Source organism: Cyclopterus lumpus, chromosome 17 (assembly GCF_009769545.1).
Source record: "Cyclopterus lumpus isolate fCycLum1 chromosome 17, fCycLum1.pri, whole genome shotgun sequence".
Classification (NCBI taxonomy): Eukaryota; Metazoa; Chordata; class Actinopteri; order Perciformes; family Cyclopteridae; genus Cyclopterus; species Cyclopterus lumpus.
The window spans coordinates 22972196-22991594 of NC_046982.1; the positions used below are offsets into that span (position 1 = coordinate 22972196).

The window sequence follows — 19399 nt, forward strand, 5'->3', positions numbered from 1 at the left end:
TCTGCAACCTGTTCTTCAGTACGTTCTGGCTTTATGCTGTTCATGGAACCCAGAGCTGCAAAATGAGAGTTATTCCTGTCAGTTAGTTTGCAAGAGATTCTAACATCAATAGGCTCAACAGAGGTTCTTGACTTTCCTTTTCTAATCTCAAGAGTTACTTTACACAGATAAACCTTTAGTTATGATGGATCTGGTTAATGCAGCAGGTTACTGCGACCTCTGTTCTAACACTCACCTATAAAGTGAAAGAAAGGTAAAAAGAGGTAAAGCAACATGTCTTTGGAGTTGTTGAAGCCAAACTGACAGCAGATGAGCAAAGTTGTTCCACTGCAGTGGAAGGAACAAACTAAAGAGTCTCTCTGCTGCACAGCCCTTCTGCCCAACATCAAGCTGATTGAGATCTTAGTTGCTCAAATGTTTCTGCCCTGGAGACAGAAGTGTTCCCATTGGTTGAGTTCAAGTTCAGTGGGTGTGGCCACAGTATCAGCCCTAGCGGATGTTGAACCATCAATGCTGGAAGGGGGCCAGCTGAGGTGGACCCGACAAACACTACTCTCGATCTCAGAGCGGAGCACTTCCGGGTTTCACCCGCCGCGTCAGTCGCAGCGCTGATGACGTGACGACGCATCAGGGCGGAGAAACCCAGCCATCCGCTCCAGGTCGTATCCCACCGTAGTCAAGCTGCCTCTGTACCAGAGACATCTCACCTTGCAATTTCATTGCCCAGACTTCACATTCATCCCTTCATGACCAACATACTGAGTACTACTTCCAGTTTTTCACCTACCAGCATTAGCCACTGCATTAGTACCTCCAGCACGCAGTCGCATCTGCTTGACCACCCCGACCATGAACCGGGCAACCGATTATCGGCACAACGTTACACTCTAACCTGAAGCCACCTTCTGCTTGCAGCAGTCCAATCAGGAACATACCAGAGAACCGTGACCCTCTGACTTCTGCACCATAAGAACCGGCGTTCCTCCTTCATCAAATGAATAAACAAACAGTAAAATCCATTAAAAACGACCTTCTAACCACTAACCCACAGTCTCCTTTAGAGACGCAGCCCTCACCTCCATTCTGAGAGGGACACAAACGATCAAACGATCCAACACCTTTGAAAATCTATTCAGACAACAGCTTCGGCAAAGACATCCTGAACACAGGACGGTCCCGTCGTCTCGACATAACACTGTTCACGCGGAGGCCCACTCAGGTCTCAGCTCAGCAACAGTTCAGTATTCAAGCCTTCCATCCAAGGCGTCAAAACCTGACCATCGACTCACTTTCTGTTCCTCGTGCAGTAAAGATCAACCCATAGGCACCAGCCTCCGACTCCCGACCGGACATCCATCACGGCTCCTCTACCCATCATACCTTGACCCCTGCACCTTACCCTACATCCCCATCCCTCGACAAGACACGTTTGTTACTTCCAGACTAGATTACTGCAACTCCTTATTATCAGGCTGCTCTAATAAGTCTCTTAAGTCCCTCCAGTTGATCCAGAATGCTGCAGCTCATGTACTCACAAAAACTAAGAAAAGAGATCACATGACTCCTGTATTAGCTGCTCTGCACTGGCTCCCTGTAAAATCAAGAATCACATTTAACATTCTTCTCCTCACCTACAAAGCCTTGATTGGTGATGCACCATCATATCTTAAGGAGCTTGTAGTACCATATTGCCCCACTAGAGAGCTGCTCACTAAATGCGGGGCTACTTGTGGTTCCTAGAGTCCTAAAAAGTAGGATGGGAGCAAGAGCCTTCAGTTATCAAGCTCCTCTTTTATGGAACCAGCTTCCACTTTCAGTCCTGGAGGCAGACACAGTCACCTCATTCAAGAATAGACTTAAGACTTTCCTGTTTGATAGTGCTTATAGTTAGGGCTGAATCAGGTCTGCCCTGGTCGAGCCCCTTGATATGCTGCTATAGGCTTATAGGCTGCTGGGGGATGTTTTAGGATACACTGAGCACCTCTCTCCTCTTCTCTCTCTCCTTATGGATGAATTTACATCTCTCCATTGCACCTTATTAACTCTGCTTCCTCCCCGGAGTCTTTGTGACTTCACGTCTCATAGGGTCCATTGGACCTGGAGGTGTCTGGAGCTGGTCCTGGGTCCTTGCCCCTGCTTCCTGCATTCAGCCTCTAGCCTCGACCTGGCCTCCTTCCCAATGGCCCTGCCTCTTTCTCTGTGCCTCCTGCCTCAAAGGCCGGCCTCATTGGTCTGGCCTCTTTCGCGATGCCTCCTGCCTCCTGTCTCCGTGGCCCTGCTGATGCGCCCAGCCTGCGTAGCTAACAGAGATAAGAACAAATCAATGTGCTGGAGAGAGCTGTTTTCTATGATTCTGCCACACTAACTTTTGTTAAGAGTTGATAGATTATGTTTGTGAGAAATATGCTGACTTTGCAGAAACATAAACTGGTTTAGACTGGTTTAGATACTGTTTAGCCCCACATTGTCTTCTCGTGATTTTTGTTGTGTTTCTTTAAAAAGGTGTGTAACTTTCAGGTGTGTATAAGTGAGCATGAGGCCTTTTCAAATGTAGAAGCTTATGCCACAGACTGCCCTGAGTAGCTGTCAGAGACTATATTTCTCGTTTCCCGATTGACATAGAACATCTTCCATCATACTAGTAATAGGTCTCTGGATCAAACCGCTTGACCTTCAAGGATTAAACAGCAGAGAAGACTTTTAGTGGAGGCCTCTGATGGTGTTTGAACATGAGTTGTGTTATCGTCTCAAAGTCAAACAGAGTGAGGCTCCCTCTAGTGGATGTTGTGCAGTATTGTCTTTGCTCCAAAGGTTTTTGTACAGAGACTGTGTGTTTCCTGTCACTGTGGGCCTCAGAGCACAGTAGTACACAGCAGAGTCTGTCACTGCAGCAGAGGAGATGTTCATCAGGATTTGGTTTTGATCCACTTCAATCTCCAGTCCAGAGGTTTTAGAAAGTCCTACGGACCCTGAAGCAGAGTGTGAGATGAGGAACTCTGGTGGTTTTCCTGGATATTGTCGATACCAGAAGAAATAATTGCTAGATGATAGTTTGGAGTATTTGTAGGACAGAGTTACAGTGCTGTCTTCTAAACTGGACACTTCTTTGTTGACTGGACTGAGGTCTTCACAGCTGACCCCTAAAGGAAGAGAGAACTCCAAAGACTCAGTTAATGCATCACATTCAAATAACATTTGACTTTTATATACACAATCTTACAAACCTCTTAGAAAGCCAAATGACAGTAGGGAAAGTAAATAATAGTCTAATGCCAGCATGTTGAGTAAAGGTGATGTTGATGGTTTGTGTATTGTGTTGAATAGAGTTCCTCTCTCTTCTATAGTTCAGGGACATCTTAGCTCCTCCCTGAATCTCTCTTAGATCTGTTTTCTCTTCTTTCAGTTCCTCCAGTTAATGTGGTGGACGGGTTCCTGTGCCCCAATGAACCTGGGAGCTGTGTGGTCTCCCAAAGCAAAGTGGTCTCAGCGGGAGGTCCAAGTGCGATTCACTGACCCTTTATGAATTTATGAGTCTAAAAATGGTTGTTCCTCTCCCAGTAAAGGGATACCGGGGACCCCTTCTGGACCCAGACTTGGGAGCACAGCTCCCCAGTGAGCTTCTGGTGGCCTTAGTACATGGGGCACGGCCGGGCACTTACCAGGATCGGCATTGGGGTCACGTGCAATGTGAGCTGTCTATGCACCTGGTAAAAGATCCTCCTGGGACAAAGTTCTGTCATCGACTTTGTGGTCCTTTCATCAGATCTGTGTTCATATCTTTTGTCTTCAGCAGAGGAGGAGCATTGTGGACCCGGACAGGAGATATTGTCGAGCGTTAGAACAAGCACTCCTGAACCCGACCAACATCCTTCATGAAACAGAGTTTGTTTCCTGTCACTGTGGGCCTCAGAGCACAGTAGTACACAGCAGAGTCTGACAGATGAAGCTTCTGGATCTTCAGAGGAACTGATGTCTTGTTGATTGAAGCATCAAATCTGTCTTTGAGGAACTCTGGAGCTTTAAATACTTTCTTTGAGAAACCTTTCAGCATGTACTTTGGGAAATCATTGTCTTGTTGTTTGTACCAGAACAAAGTGGGAACGTTGGAAGTCGTCTCAAATGTAAACAAGAGAACATGCAGAAGAAGAGATGATCAATAAAGACGATTGATTAAAGGCTTGAAGAGTTCTCTAGCCAGACAGTCACAATCAGCTTGTTTCTCAGCCAGCGTTTCATGTCTGCAGTGAGATGATGGATCTGGGCCATCGGAGTTCAGATATCAAGAATCTTTCTCCAGAATCACAGACTTCACCTACAAACCTTCAGTGAGGAAGTCTCTGCAGCCGGATGGCTCCCAGCAAACTGTGCGACTGGGACTGGAAGCTGCTGGTTCTCCGTTGGCATGGACACTGTTTGAAAAAGGAGAAGCTCCTCTCACCTCTGAGGATTGTCAGGTTATTATATATTATATGTTCTAGTGCCTCCCTCTGCTGGACAGCAAATATAATACAGACGTACTGATTATTTTATTCATTTTCTTAGATGTAATGCAGTAAAAGTACAACATGTACCTCTGAGATGTAATGCAGTAAAAGTACTACATGTACCTCTGAGATGTAGTACAGTTTAAAGTACAACATGTACCTCTGAGATGTAATGCAGTAAAAAGTACAACATGTACCTCTGAGATGTAATGCAGTAAAAGTACTACATGTACCTCTGAGATGTAGTACAGTTTAAAGTACAACATGTACCTCTGAGATGTAATGCAGTAAAAAGTACAACATGTACCTCTGAGATGTAGTACAGTATAAAGTACTACATGTACCTCTGAGATGTAATGCAGTAAAAGTACAACATGTACCTCTGAGATGTAATGCAGTAAAAGTACTACATGTACCTCTGAGATGTAATGCAGTAAAAGTACAACATGTACCTCTGAGATGTAGTACAGTATAAAGTACAACATGTACCTCTGAGATGTAATACAGTAAAAAGTACTACATGTACCTCTGAGATGTAATGCAGTAAAAGTACTACATGTACCTCTGAGATGTAATGCAGTAAAAGTACAACATGTACCTCTGAGATGTAAAACAGTAAAAAGTACAACATGTACCTCTGAGATGTAGTACAGTATAAAGTACAACATGTACCTCTGAGATGTAATACAGTAAAAAGTACTACATGTACCTCTGAGATGTAATGCAGTAAAAGTACAACATGTACCTCTGAGATGTAATACAGTAAAAAGTACTACATGTACCTCTGAGATGTAATGCAGTAAAAGTACAACATGTACCTCTGAGATGTAATACAGTAAAAAGTACAACATGTACCTCTGAGATGTAATGCAGTAAAAGTACAACATGTACCTCTGAGATGTAGTACAGTTTAAAGTACAACATGTACCTCTGAGATGTAATGCAGTAAAAGTACAACATGTACCTCTGAGATGTAATGCAGTAAAAAGTACTACATGTACCTCTGAGATGTAATGCAGTAAAAGTACAATATGTACTTCTGAGATGTAGTACAGTAAAAAGTACATTGTGTACCTCTGATATGTTGTGTACTTAAATTGATACTGATTATTTTGTGACTAAAATACTTCTACTCCTGTACTTTCTGTTTCTACTGTAGTAATACACTGACGGTGTAAAAGTACCTCCTACAACCCACTGATGAGTAGAAGGAGAACATGGAAATACTCAAAGAACAGAGTTCACTCTCGGTTTTTGTTTTAGTTTGTCGTATCTTTCAAGCGGCAGTGATGCTGAAGAATGAGGATGAATATAATGTTATAATAAAGTTTATTACAGGAATCACAGGTCAGGACGAACGACTAGTCAAATGGAAGATCTACTGAGATCCAGAACGTCCCTCAGGACCCCAATCTAACCACCTTCCAGACACAGGAAGGAGTATCCTATCAGGACTTTACAGATGTGGTCGCACAGAGGCCTCTAACACATGACCCCCCTCACAGGTCAAAGGGCATTGTTTTGAGGGGACACTGAGCAAAAGCACATGTGTTGTTGGAAATCGATCTTTAAGGCAGCGGAGAACACCTCAAACCCTCGAGCGCAGCCTTTCTAGGGAGCCCTAAAACTGATCCTGTATCAGTTTGTGAGCAGCTACAGGGCGTGGGCAGCCCATTGGTCAGCAGGATCAGGCGGCAGGCTAGCCGTCCAATCACGGGCCGACATGTCGACACGTGGCTTGCCGGTCGCTTTCCAGCAGGAAGTGTTTCCTGCGGGAAGCGTCGCTCCGTTTGTTTACTCCACAAACATCGGTGGTTCGGTCCCCGGTCCGCCTCCAGCTGCCAGGGGACGTCACTGCTCGCTACCGGCCAACAGGTGAGCGCTCCCGGAGGAAACCCGACACAGCGCCCGGGGAGCGGGCTGGGGCGGTGGCACCACCCGCTCCCCGGAGCTTAAAGGGTGCCATGATGTCACGTGTTTAACGGGACTCAGTCACGTGACACGGCTAGTGCGTCAACCATAATAATAATGATAATAATTAATTATAATAACTATGTTAATTATAATAATGATAGGACAATGTTAAGTATAATAATAATGATCTTAATTATAATAATAATAATGATGTCAATAATCATAATCATAATAATGTTAATAATATGATGTTAATTATAATAAGTATAATGATAATTATATCATATAATAATATGATAATGTTAATAATAATAATGATATGATAATGTATAATAATCATATAATAATAATAATGATGTATATATCAGCCGTCCTCCGTCCGGTCTTGCATGGGTGGCTGAGCGTCGGCCATGAGTGCCGATCCGGACGCCCTGCTGGTCGTCAACCAGCTGAGGGACCTGGCGGCGGACCCCATGAACCGCAGGGCCATCATCCAGGACCAGGGCTGCCTTCCGGGACTCATCCTGTTCCTGGGCAACCCCAACCCTGAGGTGGTCTACTCCGCCCTCCTGGTGAGTCGCCCCAGCACTCACAGACACTTCAGTGGCTCCGCCCTCCGGCCGTCATCAGTCTAACTGTGATTGGTTGTCGATCCCAGGCGATCCGGTATCTGGCAGAATGCCGAGCCAACCAGGAGAAGCTGAAGGGGGAGCTGGGGATGCTGCTGAGCCTCCAGAGCGTCGTGCACAAGTGAGTCAGCGATGGTCTGGTCCATGAAATGAACCCGAGACGACGTCACTTTATTGTCCCAAACATTGGTATTGATTATGTCTCGTAGTCCTGAACATACGTGTTCGTAATGAAAGTAACAGTTTGAAATGGTGGACCCTGATTGGCTCGGGGGACACTAAACCCCTGAGGCTCCAGGCTCTGAGGTGATGTCAGACTATCAATAATAAAGCAATAATAACTAACACTTCCCTCACTATATTTAGTTATTTTCAGGAAATCAAGTTAGATTTGTTTGCCATTGAGTGATCATCTGTGTAATTTGACCCATTTGCAAGTTCTTTGTCCTCGAGAGACCTGAAGTAGAAAGTCGGACCGACACACTAACAAGGACCTCTCCTCTGGACCCGGTCCTCCAGATCCACGACTCCCGGAGAGACGAGGCTGCTGGCGTCTGAGATCTACGAGGTCCTGCAGGCGTTCAGCGGCGGCGGCTCGGAGCCGGCAGAGGAGGCCGTCAGCAGCCGTCGGAAAGCCCAGTTCTTCATGGGCGCCAGCAACAAGAGAGCCAAGACCGTGGTCCTCCACATCCACGGGCTGGACGACTATGTGAGCCAAACTTCATTCACGGGCTGAGAACTGATGAGACCACCACCTAGCTCACTGAGACTCTTCCTCTCCTGTCAGAGCCGGAGGAGTCAGTGTGAGGAGGCCCTGCTGAAGGTCAGAGGGGTCATCAGCTTCACCTTCCAGATGAGCCTGAAGAGATGCATTGTCCGGATCCGATCGGACCTGAAGGCCGAGGTGAGCCCTCTTCTGCTCTTAGTGAGCTCAACGTCTTCCATTCCAAGCTCCAAATGGCTGCTGTCCCATCCATGACGTCATCATTCTCTGTGGTTCTGGTGACAACGCCAACAAATATGGATCAAAGCTGAATAGTCTGTTGCATCAAAACGTAATTCCATGTGTTTGTTCAATAACTGTTGACTTTAAGACTTCTACAGATAGTTTGTGGAACCCAAAGAACCAATGAAGTCGTGAAGGGTTGAAACTCTGAATCCTCTTTTAGTTCTTCTTGATTTCTGACCTGAAAGATCAGCTGCAGTTTAATGTTGCTTCATGTATCGTATGATATATTCATGCATCATATTTAACCAACCGGATGAATTAAAGCAGTAATTGTTTTTCAGGCTCTGGCGTCTGCGATCGCGTCCACTCAGGTGATGGCGGCTCAGCAGGTGCTGAAAGCAGAGACCGGAGAGGAGGTCAGATTTACAGTTCTGGACATTTCAATACATGGGTTCTAACACAACACTGTAGGTGGACATTTTGAAGTCTTTATTAATGTGCATTTTGGGGGTGAAACGTTTATCTCTTATCTAGGAAATCATTTTAAAAGTCCCAGATCAGTTAAAGGTTGTCTGTCTGCTGACCAACTTTGTGAAGAACCTCTTAGCCGTAACGAGACCTCAGTAGAGAACCTAGCGGACCCAACAGACCACCCTGTGGGACTCCGTCAGCGTTAGAGGGAGTTCAACAAAGGTTGTCGTCTGCAGGTTTTCATCCCGTTGGCGCAGGACGGCTCGATGGAGCTGGAGCAGAACGTGAACCTGCCGGACTACCTGCCGGAGGAAGAGAGTCCATCTCAAGAGCCCGACAAGGCGGTGAGGCGCGTGGGATCTGGCCAGGACGGGAACAGCTGGCTGGGAGCTGCCACCAACTTCCTGTCCCGCTCCTTCTACTGGTGACCCTCCGTTAAACCTCCCGCCTCGTCTAAGAACCAAAATCTACCAGCTGCCAAATGTCACCGCTGGGGGACGAGACTCCAACAGAGTGTAGAAACTGAAGCAGCACTTTAACGCCGGCACAGCGGATCATATTAACAAATAATGGGATTGTGGTTTCAGTTTACGGTTTCTCTGAGACCTCGTTCTCTCTGTTCTAAACCAAATTGTCTTAACAGACAGGAAGTGTCCTGCAGCGACATGAACAAGAGGACTGAACAGGAAGTCCCTCCCTCCCTTGGGCCTTTTCATCCTTCTTGATCTGAGCAGCAGCCTGACGAGTTTTAAAGGAGCGGTGTCTTCGCTTCCTCTGAGGCTGCAGCGCTCTTTAGACCTCAGTGGAAACAAAGAGAAAACCTTTACGTCCTCGTCTTTCACCACCTAACTGGTGGTGCCACCAAACAGTGACGTCACATTTGTTTTAAGTGTTAGCTCAACAAGTGGACATCTCTGCTCGTGACATGTGACAACAGGAAGGACTGTTGGTGAACTACAGTCGCTGTAGCTAACCGCTAACTCGTTACCCGTTAGCTGACCGCTAATCATTAACTCGTTAGCTGACCGCTAACTCATTAGCCTCAGCTAATCGCTAACTCGTTAGCCTCAGCTAACCGCTAACTTGTTACCCGTTAGCCTCAGCTAACCACTAACTCATTACACGTTAGCTGCAGCTAACCACTAACTCGTTACCCGTTAGCCTCAGCTAACCACTAACTCATTACACGTTAGCCTCAGCTAACCACTAACTCGTTACCCGTTGGCCTCAGCTAACCGCTAACTCGTTACCCGTTAGCCTCAGCTAACCACTAACTCATTACACGTTAGCTGCAGCTGACTGCTAACATGAGATATTCTTTATTTACCCCCCACGGTTCTCTTTATATCCTGCTGTCATTTATTGGTCAAAGTTCACCGAGGTGGAACTCAATGTGTGGATTATTTGTTATTATTTGTTACTCTCACACTGACAGAACGGTCAGAGGTCAGAGGTCGTGAGCTTTTAGGACCCGGTTGTCTTGTATGAATGTCTTTATGCTGAATCAACATGGTGGTGTTTCTTCTTTGTCTTGTTGATATCAAAAGGTGGAAGGCTGAGGTTTTGTGAGCGGTTTGCACAGTTTTATCTGAGGTTGATGTTTTTAAGTAGAAACAGCTGACGTTCTGAGCTTTAGAACTGTTTATATTATGAAACTATTTATTTACTTTTGATGCCTTCTTAAAGACAAAATAAACTGGTTTATTGTTATTTATTTCACCGGAGAAGTAAATCACATGGTGAGTTTTATCTCTTAGTATAATTTTATTGCAGATTTCTACAGTCTTGATGTGATGTTGCTGTGTGTCCACCTGTTCCAGGTGTGCTCATAGCTCCGCCTACACCACACACTGTTGAATGACGTTCTAGTAGCCGGTTGTCAGATGTTAGCAATAGCGCTTTGATCTAGATTCAGAATTGGCCTCAATATAAAACGACTTGATTATGACTGATTCTGTTTGAACAGGAGCAACAAGATTGAACAATATTTAAAGGTCCAGTTTTCTTCTGAACTAACGTGTTGAATCCTTCCTTATGAAACATTTGTAACTTGTAATTTGCTTTAACTTGTGAATTGTTGCCACCAACTGTCAGTCGGTGGAATAACACAAAGCCGTGGGAAGAAATATGTATCGTAATGTCACTGTAGAACTCATAGAACCCTAGTTACATATGTAACTGTAGAACTCATAGAACCGTAGGTACATATGTAACTGTAGAACTCAGAGAACCGTAGGTACATATGTAACTGTAGAACTCATAGAACCCTAGTTACATATGTAACTGTAGAACTCAGAGAACCGTAGGTACATATGTAACTGTAGAACTCATAGAACCGTAGGTACATATGTAACTGTAGAACTCAGAGAACCGTAGGTACATATGTAACTGTAGAACTCAGAGAACCGTAGGTACATATGTAACTGTAGAACTCAGAACCGTAGGTACATATGTAACTGTAGAACTCAGAGAACCGTAGGTACATATGTAACTGTAGAACTCATAGAACCCTAGGTACATATGTAACTGTAGAACTCAGAGAACCGTAGGTACATATGTAACTGTAGAACTCAGAGAACCGTAGGTACATATGTAACTGTAGAACTCAGAGAACCGTAGGTACATATGTAACTGTAGAACTCATAGAACCGTAGGTACATATGTAACTGTAGAACTCAGAGAACCGTAGGTACATATGTAACTGTAGAACTCAGAGAACCGTAGGTACATATGTAACTGTAGAACTCAGAGAACCGTAGGTACATATGTAACTGTAGAACTCATAGAACCGTAGGTACATATGTAACTGTAGAACTCAGAGAACCGTAGGTACATATGTAACTGTAGAACTCATAGAACCGTAGGTACATATGTAACTGTAGAACTCAGAGAACCGTAGGTACATATGTAACTGTAGAACTCATAGAACCGTAGGTACATATGTAACTGTAGAACTCAGAGAACCCTAGTTACATAGGTAACTGTAGAACTCAGAGAACCGTAGGTACATATGTAACTGTAGAACTCATAGAACCCTAGTTACATATGTAACTGTAGAACTCAGAGAACCGTAGGTACATATGTAACTGTAGAACTCAGAGAACCGTAGGTACATATGTAACTGTAGAACTCAGAGAACCGTAGGTACATATGTAACTGTAGAACTCAGAGAACCGTAGGTACATATGTAACTGTAGAACTCAGAGAACCCTAGTTACATATGTAACTGTAGAACTCAGAGAACCGTAGGTACATATGTAACTGTAGAACTCATAGAACCCTAGTTACATATGTAACTGTAGAACTCAGAGAACCGTAGGTACATATGTAACTGTAGAACTCAGAGAACCGTAGGTACATATGTAACTGTAGAACTCATAGAACCGTAGGTACATATGTAACTGTAGAACTCATAGAACCGTAGGTACATATGTAACTGTAGAACTCATAGAACCGTAGGTACATATGTAACTGTAGAACTCAGAGAACCGTAGGTACATATGTAACTGTAGAACTCAGAGAACCGTAGGTACATATGTAACTGTAGAACTCATAGAACCGTAGGTACATATGTAACTGTAGAACTCAGAGAACCGTAGGTACATATGTAACTGTAGAACTCATAGAACCGTAGGTACATATGTAACTGTAGAACTCATAGAACCGTAGGTACATATGTAACTGTAGAACTCAGAGAACCGTAGGTACATATGTAACTGTAGAACTCATAGAACCGTAGGTACATATGTAACTGTAGAACTCAGAGAACCGTAGGTACATATGTAACTGTAGAACTCATAGAACCGTAGGTACATATGTAACTGTAGAACTCATAGAACCGTAGGTACATATGTAACTGTAGAACTCAGAGAACCGTAGGTACATATGTAACTGTAGAACTCAGAGAACCCTAGGTACATATGTAACTGTAGAACTCAGAGAACCGTAGGTACATATGTAACTGTAGAACTCAGAGAACCGTAGGTACATATGTAACTGTAGAACTCAGAGAACCGTAGGTACATATGTAACTGTACTATTGTATTATTATGTGAATTTCTATTAAACTCCTGGTTTTTGAGTTGATCCCTGAAGTCCCTTCTCCTCTTCCTCCTCTTCCTTTTCTTCCTCTTCTTCCTCCTCATCATCATCAGTGTGCCACTGGTCAAACAGGACGTTCTGTTTCTGGTTCCTCGAAGTCTGTTCAGAGAATAAAAAAGTTTATAGATGCTTAAAGTTCCTGTTTCCTCCTTCACATGTTTTATGTGTTAATATTCATGATTCAGTCACAATGAACAGAACCAACGGTAGACAAGTCAACACAGTAAACAACAACACAAACATGAATGCAATCTAATAATAAACAAAACAATGATGCATGTTTTTATCTTTAAAGACTGGTGATACAATGACAGCAAGTACATACTGAGTGAGCGTCATGAGGAGTGATACAATGACAGCAAGTACATCCTAAGTGAGCGTCATGAGGAGTGATACAATGACAGCAAGTACATCCTAAGTGAGCGTCATGAGGAGTGATACAATGACAGCAAGTACATCCTGAGTGAGCGTCATGAGGAGTGATACAATGACAGCAAGTACATCCTAAGTGAGCGTCATGAGGAGTGATACAATGACAGCAAGTACATCCTAAGTGAGCGTCATGAAGAGTGATACAATGACAGCAAGTACATACTGAGCGTCATGAGGAGTGATACAATGACAGCAAGTACATCCTAAGTGAGCGTCATGAGGAGTGATCCAATGACACCAAGTACATCCTAAGTGAGCGTCATGAAGAGTGATACAATGACAGCAAGTACATCCTGAGTGAGCGTCATGAGGAGTGATACAATGACAGCAAGTACATCCTAAGTGAGCGTCATGAGGAGTGATACAATGACAGCAAGTACATCCTAAGTGAGCGTCATGAAGAGTGATACAATGACAGCAAGTACATACTGAGCGTCATGAGGAGTGATACAATGACAGCAAGTACATACTGAGTGAGCGTCATGAGGAGTGATACAATGACAGCAAGTACATCCTAAGTGAGCGTCATGAGGAGTGATACAATGACAGCAAGTACATCCTAAGTGAGCGTCATGAGGAGTGATACAATGACAGCAAGTACATCCTGAGTGAGCGTCATGAGGAGTGATACAATGACAGCAAGTACATCCTAAGTGAGCGTCATGAGGAGTGATACAATGACAGCAAGTACATCCTAAGTGAGCGTCATGAAGAGTGATACAATGACAGCAAATACATACTGAGCGTCATGAGGAGTGATACAATGACAGCAAGTACATCCTAAGTGAGCGTCATGAGGAGTGATCCAATGACACCAAGTACATCCTAAGTGAGCGTCATGAAGAGTGATACAATGACAGCAAGTACATCCTAAGTGAGCGTCATGAGGAGTGATACAATGACAGCAAGTACATCCTAAGTGAGCGTCATGAGGAGTGATACAATGACAGCAAGTACATCCTAAGTGAGCGTCATGAAGAGTGATACAATGACAGCAAGTACATACTGAGCGTCATGAGGAGTGATACAATGACAGCAAGTACATCCTAAGTGAGCGTCATGAAGAGTGATACAATGACAGCAAGTACATACTGAGCGTCATGAGGAGTGATACAATGACAGCAAGTACATCCTAAGTGAGCGTCATGAGGAGTGATCCAATGACAGCAAGTACATCCTAAGTGAGCGTCATGAAGAGTGATACAATGACAGCAAGTACATCCTGAGTGGGCGTCATGAAGAGTGATACAATGACAGCAAGTACATACTGAGTGGGCGTCATGAAGAGTGATACAATGACAGCAAGTACATACTGAGTGAGCATCATGAGGAGTGATACAATGACAGCAAGTACATCCTGAGTGAGCGTCATGAGGAGTGATACAATGACAGCAAGTACATACTGAGTGAGCATCATGAGGAGTGATACAATGACAGCAAGTACATACTGAGTGGGCGTCATGAGGAGTGATACAATGACAGCAAGTACATACTGAGTGAGCATCATGAGGAGTGATACAATGACAGCAAGTACATCCTGAGTGAGCGTCATGAGGAGTGATACAATGACAGCAAGTACATACTGATTGAGCATCATGAGGAGTGATACAATGACAGCAAGTACATACTGAGTGAGCGTCATGAGGAGTGATACAATGACAGCAAGTACATCCTGAGTGAGCGTCATGAGGAGTGATACAATGACAGCAAGTACATCCTGAGTGGGCGTCATGAGGAGTGATACAAATGACAGCAAGTACATACTGAGTGAGTGTCATGAGGAGTGATACAATGACAGCAAGTACATCCTGAGTGAGCGTCATGAGGAGTGATACAATGACAGCAAGTACATACTGAGTGAGCGTCATGAGGAGTGATACAATGACAGCAAGTACATCCTGAGTGGGCGTCATGAGGAGTGATACAAATGACAGCAAGTACATCCTGAGTGAGCGTCATGAGGAGTGATACAATGACAGCAAGTACATCCTGAGTGAGCGTCATGAGGAGTGATACAATGACAGCAAGTACATCCTGAGTGGACGTCATGAGGAGTGATACAATGACAGCAAGTACATCCTGAGTGAGCGTCATGAAGAGTGATACAATGACAGCAAGTACATCCTGAGTGAGCGTCATGAGGAGTGATACAATGACAGCAAGTACATCCTGAGTGAGCGTCATGAAGAGTGATACAATGACAGCAAGTACATCCTGAGTGAGCGTCATGAAGAGTGATACAATGACAGCAAGTACATCCTGAGTGAGCGTCATGAAGAGTGATACAATGACAGCAAGTACATCCTGAGTGAGCGTCATGAAGAGTGATACAATGACAGCAAGTACATCCTAAGTGAGCGTCATGAAGAGTGATACAATGACAGCAAGTACATACTGAGCGTCATGAGGAGTGATACAATGACAGCAAGTACATCCTAAGTGAGCGTCATGAAGAGTGATACAATGACAGCAAGTACATACTGAGCGTCATGAGGAGTGATACAATGACAGCAAGTACATCCTAAGTGAGCGTCATGAGGAGTGATCCAATGACAGCAAGTACATCCTAAGTGAGCGTCATGAAGAGTGATACAATGACAGCAAGTACATCCTGAGTGGGCGTCATGAAGAGTGATACAATGACAGCAAGTACATACTGAGTGGGCGTCATGAGGAGTGATACAATGACAGCAAGTACATCCTAAGTGAGCGTCATGAAGAGTGATACAATGACAGCAAGTACATACTGAGCGTCATGAGGAGTGATACAAAGACAGCAAGTACATCCTAAGTGAGCGTCATGAAGAGTGATACAATGACAGCAAGTACATACTGAGCGTCATGAGGAGTGATACAATGACAGCAAGTACATCCTAAGTGAGCGTCATGAGGAGTGATCCAATGACAGCAAGTACATCCTAAGTGAGCGTCATGAAGAGTGATACAATGACAGCAAGTACATCCTGAGTGGGCGTCATGAAGAGTGATACAATGACAGCAAGTACATACTGAGTGGGCGTCATGAGGAGTGATACAATGACAGCAAGTACATACTGAGTGAGCATCATGAGGAGTGATACAATGACAGCAAGTACATCCTGAGTGAGCGTCATGAGGAGTGATACAATGACAGCAAGTACATACTGAGTGAGCATCATGAGGAGTGATACAATGACAGCAAGTACATACTGAGTGGGCGTCATGAGGAGTGATACAATGACAGCAAGTACATACTGAGTGAGCATCATGAGGAGTGATACAATGACAGCAAGTACATCCTGAGTGAGCGTCATGAGGAGTGATACAATGACAGCAAGTACATACTGATTGAGCATCATGAGGAGTGATACAATGACAGCAAGTACATACTGAGTGAGCGTCATGAGGAGTGATACAATGACAGCAAGTACATCCTGAGTGAGCGTCATGAGGAGTGATACAATGACAGCAAGTACATCCTGAGTGGGCGTCATGAGGAGTGATACAAATGACAGCAAGTACATACTGAGTGAGTGTCATGAGGAGTGATACAATGACAGCAAGTACATCCTGAGTGAGCGTCATGAGGAGTGATACAATGACAGCAAGTACATACTGAGTGAGCGTCATGAGGAGTGATACAATGACAGCAAGTACATCCTGAGTGGGCGTCATGAGGAGTGATACAAATGACAGCAAGTACATCCTGAGTGAGCGTCATGAGGAGTGATACAATGACAGCAAGTACATCCTGAGTGAGCGTCATGAGGAGTGATACAATGACAGCAAGTACATACTGATTGAGCGTCATGAGGAGTGATACAATGACAGCAAGTACATCCTGAGTGGGCGTCATGAGGAGTGATACAATGACAGCAAGTACATCCTGAGTGGGCGTCATGAGGAGTGATACAATGTCAGCAAGTACATCCTGAGTGGGCGTCATGAGGAGTGATACAATGACAGCAAGTACATCCTGAGTGAGCATCATGAGGAGTGATACAATGACAGCAAGTACATCCTGAGTGGGCGTCATGAGGAGTGATACAATGACAGCAAGTACATCCTGAGTGAGCGTCATGAAGAGTGATACAATGACAGCAAGTACATCCTGAGTGAGCGTCATGAGGAGTGATACAATGACAGCAAGTACATCCTGAGTGAGCGTCATGAAGAGTGATACAATGACAGCAAGTACATCCTGAGTGAGCGTCATGAAGAGTGATACAATGACAGCAAGTACATCCTGAGTGAGCGTCATGAAGAGTGATACAATGACAGCAAGTACATCCTGAGTGAGCGTCATGAGGAGTGATACAATGACAGCAAGTACATACTGATTGAGCGTCATGAGGAGTGATACAATGACAGCAAGTACATCCTGAGTGGGCGTCATGAGGAGTGATACAATGACAGCAAGTACATCCTGAGTGGGCGTCATGAGGAGTGATACAATGTCAGCAAGTACATCCTGAGTGGGCGTCATGAGGAGTGATACAATGACAGCAAGTACATCCTGAGTGAGCATCATGAGGAGTGATACAATGACAGCAAGTACATCCTGAGTGGGCGTCATGAGGAGTGATACAATGACAGCAAGTACATCCTGAGTGAGCGTCATGAAGAGTGATACAATGACAGCAAGTACATCCTGAGTGAGCGTCATGAAGAGTGATACAATGACAGCAAGTACATCCTGAGTGAGCGTCATGAGGAGTGATACAATGACAGCAAGTACATCCTGAGTGAGCGTCATGAAGAGTGATACAATGACAGCAAGTACATCCTGAGTGAGCGTCATGAAGAGTGATACAATGACAGCAAGTACATCCTGAGTGAGCGTCATGAAGAGTGATACAATGACAGCAAGTACATCCTGAGTGAGCGTCATGAGGAGTGATACAATGACAGCAAGTACATCCTGAGTGAGCGTCATGAAGAGTGATACAATGACAGCAAGTACATCCTGAGTGAGCGTCATGAAGAGTGATACAATGACAGCAAGTACATCCTGAGTGAGCGTCATGAAGAGTGATACAATGACAGCAAGTACATCCTGAGTGAGCGTCATGAGGAGTGATACAATGACAGCAAGTACATCCTGAGTGAGCGTCATGAAGAGTGATACAATGACAGCAAGTACATCCTGAGTGAGCATCATGAGGAGTGATACAATGACAGCAAGTACATCCTGAGTGAGCGTCATGAAGAGTGATACAATGACAGCAAGTACATCCTGAGTGAGCGTCATGAAGAGTGATACAATGACAGCAAGTACATACTGATTGAGCATCATGAGGAGTGATACAATGACAGCAAGTACATCCTGAGTGAGCGTCATGAGGAGTGATTGACAGATGGATGAATTTGTATTCTTCTCTATGTTCCTAAAGATGCTGATATGAAAGCCAGATGCTTGTCCTAAAAGGTTCTGCTGTATTTAACTGTAAAGAACGGCTGGTCTCCAAAAACATTCTTCATGCTGACAATTGATCAATCAATCGATCAATAAATCAAACTATTAATAAATCAAACTATCAATTGCTCTGAAAGAAACAAGAGAGATATGGTTTCTGTGGCTGTAAGAAGGGGGTTATGGGCTGTCTGTGTGTCCACCTGTCTGCCTGTCTGTGTGTCCACCTGTCTGTGTGTCCACCTGTCTGCCTGTCTGTGTGTCCACCTGTCTGTGTGTCCACCTGTCTGCCTGTCTGTGTGTCCACCTGTCTGCCTGTCTGTGTGTCCACCTGTCTGTCTGTCTGTGTGTCCACCTGTCTGCCTGTCTGTCTGTGTGTCCACCTGTCTGTGTGTCTACCTGTCTGTGTGTCCACCTGTCTGCCTGTCTGTGTGTCCACCTGTCTGCCTGTCTGTGTGTCTACCTGTCTGCCTGTCTGTGTGTCCACCTGTCTGTGTGTCTACCTGTCTGCCTGTCTGTGTGTCTACCTGTCTGCCTGTCTGTGTGTCTACCTGTCTGCCTGTCTGTGTGTCCACCTGTCTGCCTGTCTGTGTGTCCACCTGTCTGCCTGCTTGTCTGTCTGTCCGTCTCTCTGTCTACATGTAGACCTGCCTGTCTCTCTGTCTACATGTAGACCTGCCTGTCTCTCTGTCTGTCTGGTCTGCCTGTGTGTCTACTTGTCTTTCTGTCTGACCACCTGTCTGCCTGTCTGTCTCTCTCTCTCTACTTATCCGTCTGACCACCTGTCTGTCTGTTTGTGTGTCTACCTGTCTTTCTGTCTGACCACCTGTCTGTCTCTCTGTCTGTCTGTCTACCTGTCTGTCTCTCTCTCTACCTGTTTGCCTGTCTGTCTGTCTCTCTCTCTCTCTACCTACCTATCTGTCTGACCACCTGTCTGCCTGTCTGTCTCTCTGTCTGTCTACCTGTCTGTCTCTCTCTCTCTACCTGTTTGCCTGTCTGTCTCTCTCTCTACCTATCTGTCTGTCTA

General features: G+C 44.7%; 1 protein-coding gene and 1 long non-coding RNA gene across 2 annotated transcripts; one reads left to right on the top strand and one right to left on the bottom strand.

The window, feature by feature from the left end:
• Window positions 1-2846: 2846 nt before the first annotated feature.
• On the bottom strand, window positions 2847-3357 carry LOC117746439. The gene is made up of 3 exons (XR_004611334.1): window positions 3225-3357; window positions 2969-3140; window positions 2847-2885 (listed from the first exon to the last, which is right to left on the bottom strand). It is a non-coding gene; the product is annotated as an uncharacterized LOC117746439 (long non-coding RNA).
• A 2846-nt stretch (window positions 3358-6203) lies between these two features.
• Window positions 6204-10459, top strand: LOC117746432 (armadillo repeat-containing protein 1-like). The gene is made up of 7 exons (XM_034555556.1): window positions 6204-6359; window positions 6767-6970; window positions 7057-7148; window positions 7547-7736; window positions 7815-7931; window positions 8318-8392; window positions 8684-10459. The coding sequence occupies exons 2-7, from the start codon at window positions 6809-6811 to the stop codon at window positions 8873-8875; spliced, it is 828 nt and encodes a 275-aa protein (XP_034411447.1). The 5' UTR covers window positions 6204-6359; window positions 6767-6808; the 3' UTR covers window positions 8876-10459.
• Window positions 10460-19399: the final 8940 nt, after the last annotated feature.